Genomic DNA, 22,645 nt, shown 5'->3' with positions numbered 1-22,645 from the left:
CTTCTGATGTGGGAGGATTTTTTCGTTTGACCTGCACATTAAGGTTTTTAAGTGATGCTTCTCCTCTACTTCACCAGCCGGAAGTAAAACCACAATGAAGGGGTCTCTGGCCTTCTTTGAGTCTGTGCCTCCCACATCCACGCCCACAAGATTTACTCTCAGGCGTCTAGACTCACTTGGCCCACTTTTCTACGCTAAAATGTGCCTGCTTGTCGACGATACGGTCGATGTACTCTCTGACGACAATCTCTGCCGTCACTAGTGCTCTGCAACGACAACGCCTCCTGGCATTCGTCGACGACAGTGAGGACAGTGCCCTCTTGTCGACTGCAGGCTCGTCGACCACTGGGAGTTTCGTCGATGGTAAATTTCTTTGACAGTTGGCCTCGTCGACGGTAGGCTCGTCGACGGTAGGCTCGTCGACGGTAGGCTCATCGACGGTGAGCTCTGTAGACGGTGAGCTCTGTAGACGGTGAGCTCCGTAGACGGTGAGCTCCGTAGACGGTGAGCTCCGTAGACGGTGAGCTCCGTAGACGGTGAGCTCCGTAGACGGTGAGCTCTGTAGACGGTGAGCTCTGTAGACGGTGAGCTCTGTAGACGGTGAGCTCTGTAGACGGTGAGCTCTGTAGACGGTGTGCTCTGTAGACAGTGAGCTCTGTAGACAGTGAGTATTGGAGTTTTCCCCTCCTTATGAAGAGAGCGGCGAATCGTTTTCCCCTTTCCCCTCATCCTGGGGAAACCACAGAAACAAGTTTGTTCAGTTCCTATCATAGACTTTATTTAGAAAGAAGGTGTTAAACTCATGCAGGGCCAAACTCTGTGCCGGCGATTTTTTCCACGCCTCGACAAGAAATGTGAAGATCCCCACTATTCACCTGCTTTTCTAGTCTCTCAGCCTACCCTGACTCAGTCATTACTCAGGAGGCACAGTGATTATCTTGCAAGCCAGTTGGGCAGGTATGCCGCCAGATGTGCTCTGACATGTTGGCACTAGTAGAACTTATTCCAGAACCCTCCAAGCCTCACGCTTTGAAGATCCTGCAGGAGGGAGAGAGGGAGAGAGAGAGAGAGAGAGAGAGGTGCATCAGAAATAATACACTGTGCAGCGGACATTGCGTGTACAGGTTTTCGACAGCTCGCAATAGGGGCAGTCTGGCAAAGACATTTTTTGCTTCAATGCTACGTCTTTCGCAAGGAGGTTCAGACTTCAATACTTCACAGCCTTTTCGTGGTGCCGAGGACGTAGATCCAAGTCCTTTTTTCAAGGGAGTTCAATCCAGTATTGGCTCCTACAATCAGAACCAACTGCGTTACTCAAATTAAACGCAGTCACATGGGCAAAGTACCAACAGGTCCTACACAGAAAATCATCGTACAGCCGAGGCAACTCTTTTAAGAAACAATAGATTACCTTGAACCCACCTTTATTCCCTCCAAAGACGTTGGAGGTCTAATATCTCACTTTTATTCCAATTGGTCAAAGGTGACAGTTGGGTGACAGGTTGGGTTTTTAAACGTCATGCCCAAGGGCACACTCTACACCTCTAAAGGGACCTTCACCTTCTCATCTACGGTAGTCGTTTGCACAAGTGTCTATATGGATAAAAACAGGGACCGTCGGAGTGGTTCCGAATCTCCAACAGCATTAGGGTTTACTCTCAGTTCCTCATCAACAAGCAAATCAGGAAAGTAGCGCATGATTTTAGATCTTTGCGCAAACTTTACAAATGTCGTACCTCAAGAAAGTCCTAAAGTTCTTATGCCAGAACGACTTTATAACTACTCTAAACCTCCAGGATATCTATTTTCATGTGCCAATCCTTCCTAAGCACAGGAAGTGGCTACGCTTTACAATAGGTACAAAACATTTTTCAATTAAAGTCCTACCTTTTGGACTTAGGTCCGCTTCACGAGTCTTTACGTAGATCCTGGCACCAGTGGCAGCCTATCTACGTCTGCAAGGCATACAAATTTATCATTACTGAGACAACTGTTTAACCCCTTCCAGGCTCATGACGAGCTGGGCTCGTCATAAAGTAGCCTCCTACCAGGCTGATGACGAGCCCAGCTCGTCATGAACAATGGGCTTTTGAAAATTACAGCACAGGAGCAAAATATCGCTAGCAGCAATGGTGATAATAAGGGCTCGCTCTTATTTACAAGCAGTCCAGCACACCCAGACTTGTCAGTCACTGTTTCAAAACCTGGTTTTCAATAAATCATGACAAGTCCCAACTAGTACTAGCTCCGATATGAACGTTTCTCGGAGCATCAATCAATACAAACCTAGCAAGGGTGTTTGTCTCACACGAACGACGGGCCTGCAGCTCCCACTTAGTGTTTCTTCTACGTACAAAAAAGTCTGTTTCAGTAGATCCTCAAAGACATTCCTGGCCACAGCCTCCACCTGCATCCCGTTGGTTCCCAACTACAGATTACACATGAGCAAATTGCTAGAGGAGCTAGACAAGCAGTGTTTGCAGGTCTCCAGTTCAATCGAAGATCTCATTCAAATCACTCCTCGGATGCAAGAGGCCTTTTTGTTTGGTGGGTCCAAGAAAGAAATTTGTAGAAGGTGTGTGCGTTTCCTTCAAGAAGCGCCAAATTATACAATCACCACAGACGCATCCCTCGAGGGTTGGGGAGCATATCTTCAAGGGCTGAAGGTCAGCAGGAAATGGAACCCTCAACAAAAGGCTTGGCACATCAATCTGATAGAGCTAGGTGCCATCTTCTTAGCCCTCAAATCCTTTTGTGCAATCATTCAAGGGGCCACAGTATTGGTTCGCCCAGACCATACTTCAAGTATGCATTACTTAAACAAACGGGGAAGAACGAGGTTGGTTCTTCTATCTCAGGAAGCCCATGAGATATGGGCTTGGGTGATACGACACAGGTTCAATCTCTTGGCTGATTATGTGCTGTGAGTTGCAAATGTGCTGGCGGACACCCTCAGCAGGTCAACGGTGTCCAACCATGAATAGGAACTTCATCAGCCAATGGCAGATCGAATCTTCCAGCAGTGGGGTCATCCCAATCTGGACCTCTTTGTGACAAAAAAGAACAGCAAATGCCTATTTCTTTGCAAGCTGGCATCCCCACAGGGACTCGCAGGGGAAGGCTTTTTCGATAAACTGGTCTCAAATATATGCTTACGCCTTTCCTCCGATACCGTTGGTTCCGAGAGTTATCCTGAAGATGAAGAAAGAGCCGTGTCGCTTGATTCTCATCGCCCCCAGGTGGCCTTGCCTATACTGGTTTACCGAACTTTCTTCTCCTCTCAGAGTGCGATCCAATACAGTTTCGACCAATACCGAATCTCCTCTCCATTCAGAATGGTCAAATTTGCCATGTGGATCTGGCTTCTCTAAAATTAGCAGCTTGGAAAAGAATCTGCATTTGGCATTAATCTGCTGGGGTTCACCCATTTCATGCAACGCCGGACCAGATATTACCTTTTTTCTTGCACTTGGCAAGATCAGGCTTATCTCATGCAACGTTGAAGGTCTTTTTGGCAGCCACTTCAAGGTAATGTCAGGATGGGTCCACCTCTCTTTATTCTTCAAGAATACAACAGTTCTTTAAGGGACTATTCAGAATGTTTCCTCCTGTACGTCGTCTGCCTCCATCATGGCATTTTAATGTAGTATTAGCGCAGCTCATGCGCCACCCATTTGAGCCAATTCACAGGGTGTAGTTCAAATCTCTAGCATGGAACGTTTCCCTTTTGCTAGCATTAACATCATCTAGAAGAGTCAGTGATGTTCAAACTTTCATCGTCAATTCACCTTTCTTACAATTCACGTCCAATTCTGTGGTGCTACGTACAAACCCAAGGTTTATGCCTAAGGTGCCTTCGGATTTTCACCTGAACAAACCAGTCATCTTAAAGACGTATTTTCCTAATCCGCAATCCCCTGTGGAGAGGGCATTACATAATCTAAACAATTCGTAAGAGAGGGTCCGAGGGAAGTGTTTAACGACAAAACAGGCTAATACCCCCTGTAAGACTATCTAAATAACAACAAAGCCTGTAAGTCAATTGGTGCTGAGGTATGATAATTGACACTGGTGTAATTGCACAGGAGTGAATCCAACAAAAGACTATCAACTGTAGCTGATTAAGTCCTATCAGCCCACCAGATGGCGGAGCCTCATCATGTAGGACTCCAATACCAAGGTAAGTGTGCAGTCGCCCAGATGCAGTTTAGCGACGCATTACTAAACCATGGTATGGTCACCACAGTTGTTAGACCAGAGGGTGAGGCTGATATGTGCAGTGCAAAAATATAAACTAAAGTGGTGTGTGTTAAAATGGCTATCGAGGCAAACAAGGACCTTTATTAGCATTTGCCTGGACGTCAGATTAAAAATAGTGAGAAAACAGTGTGAAAAAATCACTGTTTGACTTGCTTGGTAGAAAACTAAGTAAGATATAAGAGGGCCAACATGTTTCTGCCTTAGATGTGAAAAAGTCACTGGCATTCGTCAGGGCCGAATTGATATCTGCTACTGCAAGGCACTATGATATGTGCTAAACTAAAGAAAATATACAACAAAGTGAACAAAGCGAAACCGTCCTACCACATCTTCTCATTGTAGTTATGGTGATGCGATAGGTCTTTCCCAGCTGTGTGTGGGAAGTGGACCTCACCTCACCCGGCAACTGCTCGGACGGATAAGGCACCGCTCTGTCCGTCGGTACCTTGAGGCTGAATCACGAGCCGAAGGTAGCCTTGCAGTAGCAGATATCAATTCGGCCCTGACGAATGCCAGTGACTTTTTCACATCTAAGGCAGAAACATGTTGGCCCTCTTACATCTTACTTAGTTTTCTACCAAGCAAGTCAAACAGTGATTTTTTCACACTGTTTTCTCACTATTTTTAATCTGACGTCCAGGCAAACGCTAATAAAGGTCCTGGTTTGCCTCGATAGCCATTTTAACACACACCACTTTAGTTTATATTTTTGCACTGCACATATCAGCCTCACCCTCTGGTCTAACAACTGTGGTGACCATACCATGGTTTAGTAATGCGTCGCTAAACTGCATCTAGGCGACTGCACACTTACCTTGGTATTGGAGTCCTACATGATGAGGCTCCGCCATCTGGTGGGCTGATAGGACTTAATCAGCTACAGTTGATAGTCTTTTGTTGGATTCACTCCTGTGCAATTACACCAGTGTCAATTATCATACCTCAGCACCAATTGACTTACAGGCTTTGTTGTTATTTAGAGGGCATTACATACCCTTGACATCAGAAGAAGTTGAAAATTCTATTTGCAAAGGACCTCTGCCATTCGCAAATCCGATCAACTGTTTATTGCCTATGGAAAGATACGGCAAGGACAAGCAGTGTCTAAACAAACCATAGCTAGATGGATTTCTGCAGCTATTGACTTTTGTCATCTTCAGGCTGGAAGTCCTTTTCAGAAAATTCCAAGAGCTCACTCTGCAAGAGCTGTTTCTTCCTTGACTGCTCTTTTCGCTGGAGATCCTCTTCAGCAAATCTGCAGAGCAGCGACTAGGTCCAGCAGACATACTTTCACCAGGCATTATTGTTTGGATGCTGCCAGCGAGGCTGATACGTCAGTGGGTCAAGCGGTTCTACGCAATCTTTTGAGATAAGATGAGCTTCTGTTTTCCCTCCTCTGTACTGCTTTCCAGACGCTTATTCCATGCCTAATTTGGGTGCATTCTCATGTGATTGCAAGTTTTTTTTTTCATGCATATATGAATGTTGGCATTTTATTATGTGAATGTATATACTTGCTATGTACAAACCTATGTTACAAATAGCGTCTTCCAAGCATTATTTCGGTACTGCTATCTACTCTGATTCAGGCATGTGAATCTATGAAGGACACCCTAATACTGGAGAAGAACAATAGTTACTTACCTGTAATCTGTGGTTCTCCAGTATTGGTGTCTTTCATAGATTCACATGCAACCCGCCCACCTCCCCTCTGAGGCTCTTTAGGCTAGGATGTTTTTAGCTTCACTCCTGTGCGAGAAAATCTGAGAGCCTGAGCCTCTGGGGAGAACATTCTGGTGGGTGCTGTCGCCTGATTGGCTGCAGTTTGGTCTATACATAATGACTAGGATAGTCATGAGTGTGGAAGATTTTACTCTTGTAGCTTGGGCTACTTTACTTCCTGGTTGATTATTACCAAGTTTTTTTAAGGATATTATTGCATATTACTGCTTTTTATATACCGTGGGACTCCCACTCCGACGACGGGGAATGATTCAGGCATGTGAATCTATGAAAGACACCAATACTGGAGAACCACAGATTACAGGTAAGTAACTATTGTTCATCTACCTCATTATGCTAAAAAGACCAAAGTCTTTGTTTCAACCAATCACCTCACAGCACCCTCTGGAACCCTCTCTGCAGAGCCAGTCCTCCTCAGATTTTCACCGCACGTCGTGTGTAAGGGAGTCTTCCTGAGTCTTTACTCATTTTTTTCTCTACTTCAGGATGTCTGACAAAAAGGCCTTATTTAGACCTTGCAGAACATGTCAAAAGAAAAGGGTCCATGTTGATGACCAACATAAGGACTGCATTTATTGCCTTTATCCAAAACATGAGGCAAAAAATTGTAAGATCTGCCACACCTTTCCTTCCAAGACCTTAAGGGATAGGGAGGCCAGAGTCCTTTTATGGCTCAAATCCTCTTCTACTGATGATGAAGACAGAGCTTCGACTTCAAGTAAGAGAGCAAGATCGCAAGAGGATTATCCAAGTGAGGGGAGAAAACATGTTAAAACCTCCCACTCCACTTCGGGCTCTTCAGAGATCTACATCTTCTCTCCCTGAAGCCCCAGCTCTCAAGGAATCTACAAAGAAAACTGTGAGTAAGACCTCTTCTGTCTCCTCACCTGTGACTACCATCTCCTCTTCTGCTCCTTCGTCGACGGCTATGATTTCCACCACAGCCATCACCTCTCCTATCCTGTCCTGTCTACCAAGATCTCCATTGTGACTAAAAGAACCCTCATATATGATCCTGGCGAGTTACCAGATAATCCTCCGTTAGATCCACCTGAAGACATAGGTGGGTTCCATAATCTTATGCAGCTAGCTGCAACTAGATTTCAACTACCGGTAACAGTGGAACAGACAGAATGTTTTCTTCATGATTTTAAAGATGAAACTAGTTAGGTGTCTAGAGCCATCCCTATTATAGATTATATCTGGAAAGAAGGCATCAAAGTGATGAAAAATCCTGCTTCTGTGCCGGCCATGTTACCACGGATTGACAAAAAATATCGTGCTCCTCTCAATAGCCCTTCATGCCTCACTGGACACCCGCGGCCAGATTCGGTCATCTCGAAGGCCTCACAACAAAGATCGAAAAACCCAGCCACCCCCATTACTACAACACCAGATAAGGACGGGTGAAAAAAATTCCACCATTGCTGCTGCCTCGATCAGAGCTGCAAATTCTTTGGCGATTATAGGGCGCTATGATCGCCAAATGTGATCCGACATGGCTGGTATGATTAATCTAATCCCGGAAGATAAAAGGCAGGAGGCTAGCAAGATCTTAATGTAAGGGGAACGTGCAGCTGCAGAAACCATCGACTGCGCTTTGGATATTGCAACTACGAACTTTAGACAACTGGCAGGAGCTGCAGTTCTCAGACGTCAGGGCTGGCTAAAGGCTACCACCTTTCAGCCCGAGGTCCTACTAAAGATCCTGGACAAGGCTTATGATGGAGAGTCTCTATTTGGGAAATACATCGACGAGGCTCTCCAGGCAATCAAAACGGACACTGATACCGCAAGATCCCTAGGTTCACAACAGTACAAGCGGGGATCTTTTAGAGGTGCTAGAGGACGTGAATACTCCTCTAGAGGAAGCTATTACCAACAAGACAAACAATATCAGCCTCAATACCGGCACAATTATCAGTCTTCTTATCGCCAGTCTGGAACAGCTAGTTTCTCTCGCCAAGGCGGGCGAAAGCGCACAAACAATCAAGGGCAAGATACTCACAGAAAACAGTGAGATCAGTTGGGCGCCAACCTTATCTCCTTCCCTCCCTGTGGGCACGAAAATATCTGCCTTTCAAAAACAGAAGCAGCAGATTACATCCGATCAATGGGTGCTGGACCTAGTTCAACATGGAAACACACACTGGAGTTTGTCACCAAACCACCATTGACTCCGCCCAGGGGTCTCCCTCCCCCTTGTCTTCACTTATTGTTCAAGGAAGTTCACTCAATGCTCCTCAAGAACGCTATAGAAAAAGTTCCAGTTCATCAGAGGCGGACAGGCTTCTATTCTCGTTTTTTCCTCATAAAGAAGAAATCAGGGGAATGGCAACCGATCTTGGACCTGCGCAATCTCAACAGATATCTCAAGAAGCAGGGTTTCCGCATGGTCATGAAACAACAAGAGAGAAGACCAGGTCAAGGTGGTGTACTGATTTGAAAGGTGCGTGGGAGTCACATGGACACAGATGTGAAAAAGAGTATTGAGTCCTGCTGGGCTGAAAAATCCCATCAGACCACCCATTTGGCGGCATATCATCATATGGGCATTAGTGGTCGCTCCAAACAACGCCTAAACCTTCAAGTGGCGTTGCATACATGGAGAGCGGCAATTTCAGCCACAGTAGTGCTCTAAAAATAAGATAGAAAAAGTGCAGTGCTGTTGAAAAAGTGCTTGCTAAAATTGGCTACCTAGATTAAGGAACAGCTTGCAGAAATAAATCTAGGTGACAAGATTAAAAACACGCCTGGTAGTGGGTGAGTAAGACTACATTATGGCGCTGTGCAAAGTGGTCGACTAGTTTCAGCTTGAAGGAATGTTGCTCCAGCTTTCATCAGGACCTTTGTAAAACATAATAAGCTACTGCAAAACAGTGTGAGGGGTACATACACATGTAAGAGGGAATGAGTTGTATCAATATCATGTGATATACTTAAGAAAATCATATCTGCCCCTCAAACCTTGGAACCCCAGTGTCCACTGATCACAGGAAAAATCTTCTTCCTGTCAAAAAACAAAAATACAATGTATCCATTTATGCACATGTATCCACATAGCACCACGCACCCCACCAAAACAGAAAACACCTGCAAGAACAATTTGCGTTCTGCACAACAATTAAGCATATTAGCTTGACCACTAAGAGGCATTTCCTGATAGTGATACTCACCCAGCTTTGTGTGGGTGAAGACCTCACCTCGCCCGGCAACTGCTCGGGAAATTGAGGCCCCGGTCTGATGTGTAAAGAAAAGGACACAGTTAGTGCACCATCCTTCTGTGTCCAGCCAAATCGCTCTACACACACTAAACCCAGTTGAATTGTGATAGACTCCTATCCACCCCGCCAGGGAACACCTACAGTCACTTAACCGCCACAGTTGATGGTAGAGTAAAGCCCCACAGGAGAGGCCTGAGATAACAAAAAAATATGTGCCAAATGCTAATGAAATATATAGTCCTAAGTATCTATGATAGATGAATGCCCCAAGTGGGAAAACTACAATCATATTAATGCCATTGGCAAACATATGTTACCCAGTGACCAGTGCTGTATGCAACACAGACTGCTACATTGTATAACAGAAACCGGCCCAAGTCTAAAAAGTATCAGACGGACCCGAAAAACCGTGTTTGAGCATTACTACAACTGAAAATGGAAAACCTTTCCTACAACTGAAGATAGAAAACACTCACTACCAATACTCCTCATCTAAAAGAAAAGCGCGCTTCCGCATGGTCACTCTTTCGGAAATTCTAAGTTGCCTAAACGAGGGAGATTTTTTGGCTTCTTTGGACATGGAAGACTCTTACTTCCACATCCCAATTCACCCAAAACATCGAAAGTATCTCCGTTCTTTTTGACAGTTTTATGGCCAATGTCTGTAGACGGAGCTGCCTTTCTTGAGACAAGAATGCCTTGCATTGTATTGTGTCCAGACGAGCCCCTAGGAAAAGCAGAATTCTTCGTGGAATCAATTGAGATTTGTTTTCGTTCACAGTGAGAACTAGGGATGCAAAGAGATTGCGACACGCTGCTATGTCGTTCTGTACTCTGCACTTTGATGGACCTTTGACTAGCCAGTCGTCCAAGTACGGGAAAACCTGGATCCCTGAAGAGCGAAGTGCTGCCGCTACCGGGGCCAGGCACTTCGTAAAAATCCTTGGAGCCAACTTGAGGCCAAATGCGAGTACTTTGAACTGATAATGGCGCCAGCCACAGTGAAAAGTCACTTTCTGTTCGCCTGTTTCCCTCACTTATGGGAATGTGTTCTTCGGCCATAAATCTCAATCCACTGGCACGTCCCAAAATGCGGCCTCTACAGGAGGAGCTACATCTCCAGTGACAACAAGCGACAGGTTCTTTCCAGGACATCATCAAAGTCACCCCACGCATGGTAGATGCTCTTCAATGGTGGACGCAACTACGCAATCTAAAACAAGGACTCACATTCTTGCAAACTCCTCCGGACTTCGTTCTAACGACAGATGCGTCCATGGAGGGCTGGGGAGGTCATCTCCAGGACTTGCAAGTGCAGGGCAAATGGTCCCAGAAATACAAAAAATTCACATCAACAGTCTAGAGTGGAGAGCCATCTTTCTATCCCTACAAGCGTTCCTTCCCAGAATCGCAGGGTCTTCCTGGTCCGAACGGACAATACCACCAGCATGTTTAATGTAAACAAGCAGGGAGGGACAAAGTCAGCTTCGCTCTCAAAGGAGGCTCAGGAGTTATGGGAACGGCTGACACTTCACAACATAACTCTCAAGGCGGAACATGTCAAGGGCCTCCACAATACCCTAGCAGATAAAACTCAGCAGATCCTTGTCGGATTGCCACGAGTGGGAGCTGGACAACACTCAATTGATCAAGGTGTTTCAGACTTGGGGCCAGCCAACGTTGGACTTGTTTGCGACCCAACAGAACAAGAAATGCCGGTATTACACCAGCAGATACCCTCAACAGGGAATGCCTTGTCCATGCGATGGTCAGGGATTTATGCCTACGCCTTTCCTCTGATCCTGTTGATTCCACGAGTGTTGCGCAAGATGAAACTGGAGAGCTGCCGTCTCCTCCTAATTGCTCCCAGATGGCCTCTTCAGTATTGGTTTCAGGAGCTCATGTTGCTATCGCAGGAGCCTCCAATCAAACTTCTCCCAGCTCCAACACTACTGTCACGCAACGGGGGTCAGATACATCACCCAGACCCTCAATCTCTGAAATTGCACGCATTGCTCCTAACTTCTTAGAATTTCAACACATCCAAATTCCTCAGGATTGCCGGGGACATCTTAAAGAAAGCACGAGGCCAAAGCACATTAAAGACTTATCGTCTCAAATGGAAGTGATTCTGCTCCTGGTGTACTTCAAATGCTTTACACCTTATTGAAGCTCCAGCAGAAAACATTCTTCCTTATCTCTTACATTTGGCTCGTTCTGGTCTTTCTTTCTCTTCGATAAAGGTCCATCTAGCGGCTCTATCCAGGTTCAGGAAGGTGGCTGACATTCCCTCACTATGTTCTTCATCACTGATAAAACAGTTCATGAGAGGTCTTTTCTGAACTTATCCTCCGGTTAAACCTTCTCCACCGGAATGGGAACTCAACACAGTCCTCTCACAACTGATGAAGCACCAGTTCGAGCCGATTCACAAAGCCGACCTCAAGTACCTGACATGGAAGGTCGCCTTGCTTTTAGCCCTAACTTCTACCAGAAGAGTGGGAGAAATTCAGGCTTTCACTATAAAGGAACCTTTCTTACATTTCTCTCAAGAGTATGCCACTCTTCGAACAAATCCAACTTTCATACCCAAACTGCCTTCTCAGTTCCATCTAAACAAACCAGTGAAATTGCGAGTTTTCTTCCCAAATCCTACAACCCCGTCGGAAAGAAAACTGCATTCTTTGGACATTAAACAATGTTTGAAGTTTTATCTTCAAAGAACAAAAAGCTTCAGGAAATCAGGCCTTGGCTCTTGAGCTCCCTATCGCGACTGAGGTCCAACATCCTCACTGTGGTCCTTAAACTGCAGGCAGGCTCTCCGGAGCCTCTACTGCCGTTTAATGAGGCTCTCACGGACGTCCTGTTGGGCACCTGGTCCAGGCCTGCTACAGTTTCCCCTTAGATACGAACGTCGCCAGGCGCCAAAGCCCGGCTCCGGGCGACCCTAGTTTTCTGTCCACCCACCCCACCCCGAGAGCCTAATCATCCAGGCCTCTACTTCCCAGTCCGCATTCCCGACTGCACCTCCAGATCGGGAATCCAAAAGGTATGAACAGTTTGGCAAGAAACTGTTCCCCTCCCTCAGTTTGGGATTGCGGTCAGTCAACACCGCTTGCCTTTTGGGCTGTTACACCCACTCTCTGTGGGATACATTTGCGTCCGTGCTGCCGGAGTGCCCGGAGGGGGCCCGGACAAAGCTCGCTCAAGCCCTTGCGGAGGGACGAGATGCAGCGCTGTATTTCATTCATTGTGGGCTGGATACCACAAACTCGCTGGGCAGGACGATGTCAACTACGGTGGTGGTTCGCCGCCACGCCTGGTTGAGGTCCGCCAACTTCTCGACTGATGTCCAGAACACCCTCATGGACATGCCGTTCGATGGCAGCCACCTCTTTGGTGGCAAGGCAGATCATGCGCTTGAATGCTTCAGAGGCTCCAGGGCTACGGCCAAGTCCTTGGGCCTGTCGGGCCAGCGTCAGCCATCTTCTGCCTTTCGCTCCTTTCGTGGCCAAGGAAGGGGCGCCCCTTCACGTCCTGCCAGCCACGGGCCGCAGTCTAACATCCAGCGCGGCGGGGCACGTGGTAACCGCCGTGGCGGTGCCAGGGGACAACGGCGAGGCCAGTCCACATCCACCCCCGCAGCATATGCCTCAAAGCCCTCCTAGTCCGAGCTTTCAGGCCCATTTGACGCCGGTGGGGGGCAGAGTCAGCCATCACCTCCTACTCTGGCGCGACATCACTTCGGACAGGTGGGTGCTGCAAATCGTCCGAAGGGGCTACTCCCTCCCCTTCGAGGCGACCCCTCCAGCCATGCCACGGCAGTACCACCGCGTGTCAGGGATCACTTGCAACTTCTGCAAGAGGAAGTATCGGCCCTCTTGGCCAAGGGGGCCATCGAGCGCATTCCTGGGCCAGAAGTAGGGTGTGGTTGCTATTCCCACTACTTTCTGGTTCCCAAGAAGGGCAAAGGGGGCCTACGCCCTATCTTGGACCTGCGTAATGTCAACGGCTTCCTCCGGAAGGAGAAGTTCAAGATGCTGACTTTGGCTCAGGTTTAGCTGCCCTGGACCCCGGAGACTGGATTGTAGCGTTGGACTTGCAGGACGCTAATTTCCACATCCCCGTCCTGCCGACCGACCGGCATTACCTGCAGTTCACGGTAGGCCACGAGCACTTTCAGTTCACTGTGCTCCCCTTTGGCCTTACCAGCGCCCCATGGGTGTTCACGAAAGTGATGGCGGTGGTCGCAGCTCATCTCTCAGCCACCTCCAGACTATGGCCGACCTCCTGCACTTGCTAGGGTTTCCATCAATGTGCCGAAGTCACACCTGTGTCCCTCTCAAAAGCTCTTCTTCATCGGAGCGGTTCAGGATTCGGCGCAGTTGCGGGTTTATCCTCCCGAACAGCAGGTTCGGGATATTCAGGCTCTGATTCCGATCTTTCAGCCTTTATCCCGGGTCTCGGTCAGGTTGACGCTGCGGCTTCTTGGGCTGATGGCCTCGAGCATCCTTCTGGTGCATCACGCCAGGTGGCGGATGCAGGCTCTGCAGTGGGACCTGAAGTTTCAGTGGGCCCAGCATCAGGGCAACCTGTCCGACCATGTCCTGATCTCGGAGGGCACTGCAAAACAGTTGCAGTGGTAGATCACGGTCCGCGATTGGGTCAGCGGCAGATCTCTCTCCCTACCCCAACCGGAGCACGTAGTTGTGACGGATGCGTCCCTCCTGGGCTGGGGGGGGCCACATGGGAGAGGCGGAGATCAGAGGCCTCTGGTCTCCAGCAGAGTCCCGGTTCCACATCAAACTTCTGGAGCTGCAGGCGATCCGGCTTGCACTGAAGGCATTCCTTCCCTCTGTCCGGGGAAGTGTGGTGCAGGTGTTCACGAACACCACCGCCATGTGATACTGCAACAAACAGGGCAGGGTGGGGTTGTGGACCCTTTGCCAGGAGGCTCTGCGCCTCTGGCAATGGCTGGATTTCCAGGGCGTCACCCTGGTGGTTCAACACCTGGCAGGTTCCCTGAACGCCAGGATGGACGAACTCAGCAGTCGGTGCATGATGGATCACGAATAGCGTCTGAACTCGGACGTGGCACAAGGTCTCTTTCGGCAGTGGGGAGAGCCTTGGTTAGATCTGGTCGCCACAGAAGAGAACGCGCAATGTCATCAGTTCTGCGCGTTGGAATTTCCAAGGTGGCACTCGCTCGGCGACGCTTTTTGTCACGAGTGGAGTTGCGGTCTGTTGTACGCCTTTCCGCCTATACCATTTCTGCCCAGAGCGCTGAAGAAGATCAGGCGCGACCGGGCCCAAGTCAAGACAGATTTGTGGCATGGTGCACTGCAAAGACTGTTGATCCCCTTTCTTCCCCTCTTTCAGAGGTTCTCCTCTTTCTTCTTTCACTTGCCCAGCAGGGCTCTTCTCTGGGCACTGTCAAAGGCTACCTCTCTGCCATTTCAGCCTTCTTAAGGCTTCCTGATCAGCCTTCTCTTTTCAAGTCCCCTGTTGTAAATAGATTCTTGAAGGGCATCACTCACATGTTTCCTCCTGTTCCTTTCGTGATACCTCAGTGGGACTTGAACCTTGTTCTAACTTATTTGATGTGCGCTCCCTTTGAGCCACTTTACAATTATCCTCCCCGTCTTCTTACTCTTAAGACTGCATTCCTGGTTGCCATCACCTCTGCCAGGAGGTTGATCGAGCTCCAGGCTCTTTCTTCTCAGCCTCCTTTCCTTTCTGTCCATCCGGACAAAGTTGTCTTAAAAACATGTCCCTCTTTCCTGCCCAAGGTTGTTACAGCCTTCCACATCGGGCAGTCCATCACCTTGCCCACCTTCTTTCCGCATCCCTCAAAAGAGGAAGAGGCTCCACCGTCTGGACCCAAAACTTGCGCTCTCATTTTATTTGGACCGCACACGCCAGTTCCAGCTTCTGGGGCTGATGGCCTCCTGCATCCTTCTTGTGCATTAAGGCCTGTTAGTCTCTGGCTAAGAAGGAGCCTCCGGTGGGGCTGCGTGCCTACTCCACTCGGGCCACGGCGGCTACTACTGACCTGGGTCGGGGAGCCCCTTGCAGGAGATCTGTCAGGCAGCTACGTGGGCCTCGCTGCACACGTTCACTAGACACTACTGCCTGGACAGTCAAGTCCGGAGAGAAGGCTTCTATGGCTGATCCGTGCTCCAGGACTTTCTGGTGTGATCTTGGTTCGCAGACCCATCACCAGGGTTGGTATTGCTGGGGTATCTATTCTAAGGTAAGGAATCTAACACTAACCTGTTTCTTTCAGATGCACAAGTTACTTACCTTCAGTAACGATAAATCTGTACGAAACAGTAGTTAGTGTTAGATTCCTTACAGCCCCACCCATCCTCCCCGTTCTGCGAACTGATATCTAGGGTTAAGGTTCCTTTGGGGGCCCTAGTTTCATGGCACCAGTGTCGGTTTGTATCATGGCTCTGCGTTTCTGGCACGGAAAATCTATGTATAAGAACTGACGTCAGCACGCGAGTGCGGCGTCTAAGTACTCCGACAATGCCGACGACGGACACGGAGCCGTGGACGACGCCTACCGACGCGCAAGGGTACTGCTAGGCAAAACTTTCCGGATCCAGTCTGACGCCTGGGGATATTCTAAGGTAAGGAATCTAACACTAACTACAGTTACCTACAGATATATCGTTACCGAAGGTAAGTAACTTGTGCTTTACTTTCTCCTAGTATGAATAAATTCACAAGTTTTTCCAACTGTGAACGTTTTCCTCCCACACTTACCTGTATGGTGACATATTTTCTTGCAGCTCGCTAGAGTTGCTCTGAAACTGGTTGTGTTGTTTTCTCATAGTTTTTTGTTAAACCGTATATACGCTGTGGTTCCTATATTTTTCTTGCCATTTTGAAACTGATTGTCTGTCATTCCGATGCGCATGAGCGAACGGTGTGACAAATTAGTGTACTTGTGCACAAAAAACGCATGTTTGCTAGCACGTGTGCTTTGTTGGGGAAAAAAACATACAATGTTGCCAGAATCAAGTTGGGCGAGCCACACACAACACAAGAAAAGTAGCCCGTCTGTCATTGTTAAACACTGCAAAAAAAGACAAGGCGTCTGTTGACAGGGACCAGCCACCCACAGCGTTTCCCTTCCGGTGCGAGCAGGGGCACCATCTGTTTTCAAGATAATTACAAACAGATAGCGCCGATGCTCGCTCTCGCAAGGGAAACGGCAAACGTGCACACGTTACAATAGAAAGCAATGCAAAATGTGCACGCTTTTAGGCAAAGTGCTGGTCCATTGCTAAAGGTCCCCGCCTATGCAGCGCATGCGCGCTGCGTGAGCATGACCTAAAAAGGACCCTTCTATCAAGGACTATTGACCGAACCACCAGGCGGACCGAAACAGCTTGAGATCCAGACTAGGCCTGGGCGGAGTATGTCTGCAAAGCGGAGTTCCGCAAGCGGCGGTGGACGGCGCGAACTGTAGTTCGCGTTGATCTTCCTGCCACTCGGGTAGACAGAAAGGGCAGAAATTAAAAAAGTTTCTGCAGGGGAGGCAAAACGTTCTCATCAGAAAACCATAAATTGTGCTGTAGATATAGCTTCAATAGGTGTCCCACAACTGGCAGGATCAGTGGTCCTTAGGCCACAACATTTAGAACCTGAGCTGCAAATATATCTAATAGTTTTACTTTACCATTGCGACGCTCTGTTTGGCAAGCACGTTGATGATGCCTTGCAAGCAGTCAAGGCTGACTGACACTGCAAGATCTTTTGGCACATTACAATTTTGAAAGAAGCACCCTTTAACACCTTGGCTGCTAGGTGTTTTCCCCTCCTGTGCTGACTTTTTCTCATTATTATTGTTTTATGACGAGCTCAGCTCGTCATGAGCACAGCTCAACCGTGCATCATGACGAGCTGAGCTCGTCATGAGCATCGAAAGGGTTAAAGAGACCAGCAAAAGAGACACTTCTCTGTATCAAGGAGGAAACGAGAGGCATCAGAGTTAGCAACCCTCTCAGTAGCCCTTAGGCTAGCGGATCTACAATGACAACCTTTTGGTGCTGCTTACGCCATCCTGTGGAAGAAACAATTCCAAAATGTCATTTATGGCAGAAAATAGCTTTGGACTAATAAGTCTTGGATCTCATCACATATGGTCAGATGTTAGAGTTCACCCAAATTCCTCCCACCACTCCATCAAAACGAGGTGGCCCACCTTATCTCCATCGGCTTCAGAATGGAATGCTAGCTACGCTAACTAAAGGTTCCATACAGAAAAAGGCCCACATTCTCAGCCGGGAACTGGCTTCTATTCTCGTTTTTTCCTCAGTCACAAAAACAGAGGAGTGGCGATCCATCATAGACCTCTGGAAATTACACAAGTATTTATGGAAACAATACTTTTACATGGTCATTCTCTCCGACACCACATGACAGCTCTGAATTTACGTAATCCATACTTCCATATTCCCACCCACACATCAAAGTTCTCCCATTTGGCTTCAAATCAGCTTCCTGCATTTTGATCTAATGCCTAGTCCTGTGACAGTTTTTTTCAGGAAGGACGGTGATCAGGTATTCACCTACTTCAACAACTGGTTGATAAAAGCACCATTGGCATTTAAAGTGTCAAAGGCCCCAGAGGCTTGCCTAAAGTTGTTTCACAAACTAGGGCTCTTTGCGAATTATCAAAGATCATCAACTCCTCCATCCAAGAAGATACTGTTCCTGGGCTGCAACACTAGATATTATCCAAGGCAAAGATTATGTATCCCAAGACAAGCTACGAAAGCTCAAGGAACTGGCTCTCGAACTAAAAACAAATAAATATGCCCGTCTGTTCAGTTAGCTTCTGGGCATCATTTACTCAGCGATCAATATGACCCTTCTTGCATGCCTGAAAATAAGAGCCTTACAGAAACAGCAACAAAAACAATAGATTCAAACAAAAGAATCATTCAAGGGCCTGGTGATCTTCCCACAAGTATGATGAAAGCTCTAGCCTGGTGGTCCCAGACCTCCTACCTGTCAGAGGACCTCACGTTCTTACCTCAAATACCTCTCTTCATAATGACTGTGGATGCCACCCTGTAGAGCTGGGGCGGTCATCTACAGAACCTGAAAATTCAAGGGAAGTGGTCTCCGCATCAAAAAGGCATATATAGCAATCGCCTGCATCTCAAAGCCATCTAAATCAGTCTCCAAGCTTTCCTGCCAATGATAGCTTAGTCCTCTGTGTTAGTTTGCATGGACTATACCATCAGCTTGCAATGAAACCGCCTCCATGAATAGTGGGTGCTAAATATGATCTTCTTGTTCTGTGGCAAACAGGTCTAGATCTCTTTGCAACAAATAAAATCAGCAAATGCTAATTCTATTCAAGTTGGCATCCACATCCAGAATCGTAGAGGAATGCCTTTCGGCAGATGGTCTGGGATCTCTGCTTACCTTTTTTCCCCTGAAGCCTTTAATACAGAAGGTTCTCAGCAAGAGGAAAGCGGAGAGGCGTCGTCTCATCCGGATAGCCCCCAGGTGGCCCATGCAGCATTGGTTCACGGAGCTTCTCCTGCTATCGGAATACTATCACATTCACCTTCCAACATCCCATAAACATTTGATGATGAACTAAGGCCATGTCATTCATCCTGACCCGACTTCTCTCCTCTTATGCACACAGTTCCTAAATTCCATGAATTTAAAGATCTCAATGTTCCTCAGGACTGCAGGTGTATTCTCTCCAAGTCAAGGTGGAAGACACAATAGACATGTAAATCGTAATGGAAATGTTTCTGCCTATGGCACCAGAAATTAAACCTACGTCCCTTACTAGCATAATCTGGCAGATAACTATCTCCTCTCGTAGCTCAGTTATGGTTGATACATGTGTCTGTTAAGGTATGGCTTACAGCAACATCAAGATATGGATGCTCATCACATTTTCTCTCTTTCTGCTCTTGCAGAATCATCAAACAGTTCATGAAAGAATTATTCAGTTTTTTTCCTCCTGTAAGGGCTTCTTCCCCAGACCGGCACCTGAACGTAGTTCTATCTCAACTCATGAAGAGTTTGTTCCAACCCATTCACAGAGCACACCTCATATTTATCACATGGAGGTCACCTTGTTACTAGCTCTCACTCCGACCAGGAAGGTAGAGGAGGTTCAGGCTTTCTCAACTTAAGATTCTTCTTGTGCCTTAGCAGTTTATTACTTCTCACAGTCAATCCAAAGATGTATTCCGAAGGTTCCTTCGGATTACCTCAATGAACCTGTAATATTTCGGACTTTCTTCCAAAATCCAACATCACCAGTTGAGAGGTCTATTCATATGCTAGGTATCAAATGATATCTAAAATTCTACTTGCATCTCACTAAACAACTCATGAGAACTGACCAACTGTTGAACTTAGATAGAAAAACTCAGAAGGGTGCTCCAGTCACAATAGCAACCGTCGCTCAATGAATTTTAGCTGCAATCCAGTTCTGCCACTCAAAGGGTGGCAAGCCCCTCACAGGGCAAACCAGGGTGCACTCAACTAGCGCTTGTTCCACGTCAACTACTTTGTTTGCGGTGCCTCTGGAGAAGATATGTTGTGCTGCAACTTGGAAGAGTTGGCATATAATTCTTGCAGAATTATTACCAGGAAGTGACACAGCCATTGATGCAGCAGTTGGACAGGTTTACTACACCACTTATTTCAATAAGGGGAGCCTCTTTTGGTTCCATGTGTTTGCTTATATATTTATGCAAATTTTAACTTATGATATATATATTTATATATGAATTTATTAAATTGCATATGAATGTGTATATATATTTTCTACCCACCATTTGCTATTTGTGCTAATTCTATAAGATATGCAAATATACAGTAACTGCTTGCTATTCTGATTCATGAAAAAAGAATAATTGATAGAATGCTGAAACAATGTCTAACATTTACCCCTAGCACAGAGATCTGGGCATAAATCCATTGCTTTTTTTGCACACCATGCCATTCCAATTTAGACCCAGCCATATGCAAATCAGTCTTGACTGTGCTCCCCATGGGAACAGTTCAGCCCGAAATTCTAGGTCAGGTCTTCCGTGGACCGGAAACAAGTATCCTGGGACCGATTTCAGGGTATCACCCCTCATCAACTAGGCTAGCTTGACCCCAGTGGCATGGTGTGCACGGAACCTACGTCTGAGCATACCCTTCCCACTTAGGGCAAGAAATGCAAAAAGAACAATTGATGGATGGAATGCTAAAACAATGGCAAACATTCACCCCCAGTACAGGGATCTGTGCCTGAATCCATCATTTTTTTGCACGCCATTCCAGTTTAAACCCAGCCATATGCAAATCAGTCTTGACCCTGCATCTTTTTATTTGGTGATGTTGCTATGTGCGCCCTAAGTGGCTACGGGTATGCCCAGACGTGAGTCCCGTGCTCCCTGGATTCAAGTTAGCCTGGCTGATGAGGGGTGATACCCTGAAACCGGTCCCAGGATGCTTGTTACCTGTCCAGGGAGGACCTGGCTTGGCCGTTCGGGCTGGACTGTTCCCATGGGGAGCAGGCTCAAGACTGATTTGTATATTGCTGGATCCAAACTTGGGTGACGTGTCGAGCAAAATATCGATGGATTAAACACAGATTTGTAACTGGGGGTGAGTGTTTGAATAGTTTTAACACTCTGTCCATCATATTATTTTGTGATGTTGCTATTCTGATTCAAGCATGTGAATCTATGAAAGATCCAATACTGGAGAAGAAACTAAGTTACTTACCTGTAACTGCAGTTCTACAGTATAGGTAACTTTCATAGATTCCCATGCAACCCACCCTCCTCCCCGGATAGGCTCCCCTTATAGCTTGGGATTATTTAGTCCCACTTTTGCTTGCAAATCTGAGGGACTCGGCCTCTGTTGGAAGTGTTCTAGAGGGTGCTGTTGCCTGATTGGTTATATTTCAAGTTTAGTCTTTTTTTCAAAAGGGCATAGATGGGCCAACAAACTGACATTTCCATTGCCATTATAGCCTATGATAGTGATACACACTGCTTTATTATGTTACAGTGGGACTCCCAATTTTACGACTGGGAATGATTCAAGCATAAGAAAGATACAAATACTGGAGAACTGCAGTTACTGGTAAGTAACTTATTTTCTGTGGAGCTGTTTCCTGTAGGGTGTACCTTGAGACCACACTATCAACAGGGAGATACAAAATAATTATTTTATTGTCGTACAATGTGCATAAGCGCACAGTAGCAAAGGAGTCTGCATCTGACAAAAAAAAAGTGCAGTCAAGTTTCAGTTACAAGTACGGTTAGCATTCTTAATTTGTTGTTGTCCCTTAAATCATAGCAATGCAATAGGTTTGAACACAACGCGTTAGGCGTTGGCATGCAGTCTTAATTTATAATCCAAAAATTCACACAGCTTGGCTTATGTTTTAGTGTTTTGTTCAGTTATAAAATGTGACTTAGAATGGACTGGTCTTGACAAAGCAATTGCATATCTACATTGCCACAAATCACAAACATTTTTTATATAGTAACACACAGTTTTGCATTATTGCATGTTATTTCTGCACCACCAACTCTTACCTTTTTTTTTATTCTTTAAGGACGGTAGAAGAGTGGCAACTGGCCCTGAAAACTATCCCTGAATATGTGTAAGTCTAGGGTTGCTGGGAAAGGAGCCTTGAAAAACATTGTTTAAGGCTGAAAAGTGTGAAAGAAGCATTTGAAGCCATGAATTTGCAACACTTTCTGTGGTTGTTTATATGTGTGAGCTTTATAAGGATGACAAAACACGTCGACCAAGATGGTTGTATGTTCCTATAGATTCAGATTGCATCCCTTGCCTATATCTCCTAAAACATGTCTACTTATAAACATAGCAATATAATTCGTTATTTAGAATGAATCTCGCCTACGTCTACTAAAATATATTGATTTATAATCCTAAAGCTATATTTATGATTAATTGAGAACGTGTTTGCTGTTTGTTGCTGAAGTCGTATACTTTTATAGCTTAAGACTTAGTTAAAAACTTAAATTGACACCTAAAAGAATGTTGAATTCATTTATATTTTAATGGAGGATTTTGTTGTTGTCTTCAATTTGTTTATGAAGATATATTGCTTATTGAAGTATTTGTTTTAAAGCGATTCTTTGCATGGCTGCTTCTTCTTTGTAAAGTAGTGTTTTGTCGACATTGACACAGGCCACACTGTAATAAAACTCAAAAAATGAAATAATACTTTGTACTACATATTTAAGCAAGACCACAGAGGCTACGGAGGCAACCTTAACCCAGACATTATACAAGCTTGGGATCTCAGTGGCGTTATTGCAATGTCATTTGATCGTTTCATATTTGATGGTTTGCTTTCTCCTTCTTGTGCTTGTCCCTTCCCTGAAGCACAGCCT

At 46.4% G+C, this 22,645-nt stretch overlaps 1 protein-coding gene across 1 annotated transcript in view; it reads left to right on the top strand.

The window, feature by feature from the left end:
• The window catches only part of IZUMO4 (IZUMO family member 4), a 147,125-nt gene extending 125,236 nt beyond the window's left edge, over window positions 1–21,889 (top strand). Inside the window, exon 6 of the mRNA XM_086945490.1 lies at window positions 21,838–21,889. Within this exon, the coding sequence (XP_086801616.1) occupies window positions 21,838–21,889 (52 nt within the window). The remainder of the gene's footprint in view (window positions 1–21,837) is intronic.
• The last annotated feature ends 756 nt before the right edge of the window (window positions 21,890–22,645 follow it).

This window comes from Lissotriton vulgaris, chromosome 12 (assembly GCF_964263255.1).
Source record: "Lissotriton vulgaris chromosome 12, aLisVul1.2, whole genome shotgun sequence".
Lineage (NCBI taxonomy): Eukaryota > Metazoa > Chordata > Amphibia > Caudata > Salamandridae > Lissotriton > Lissotriton vulgaris.
This window is presented reverse-complemented; position numbering and strand designations above follow the sequence as displayed.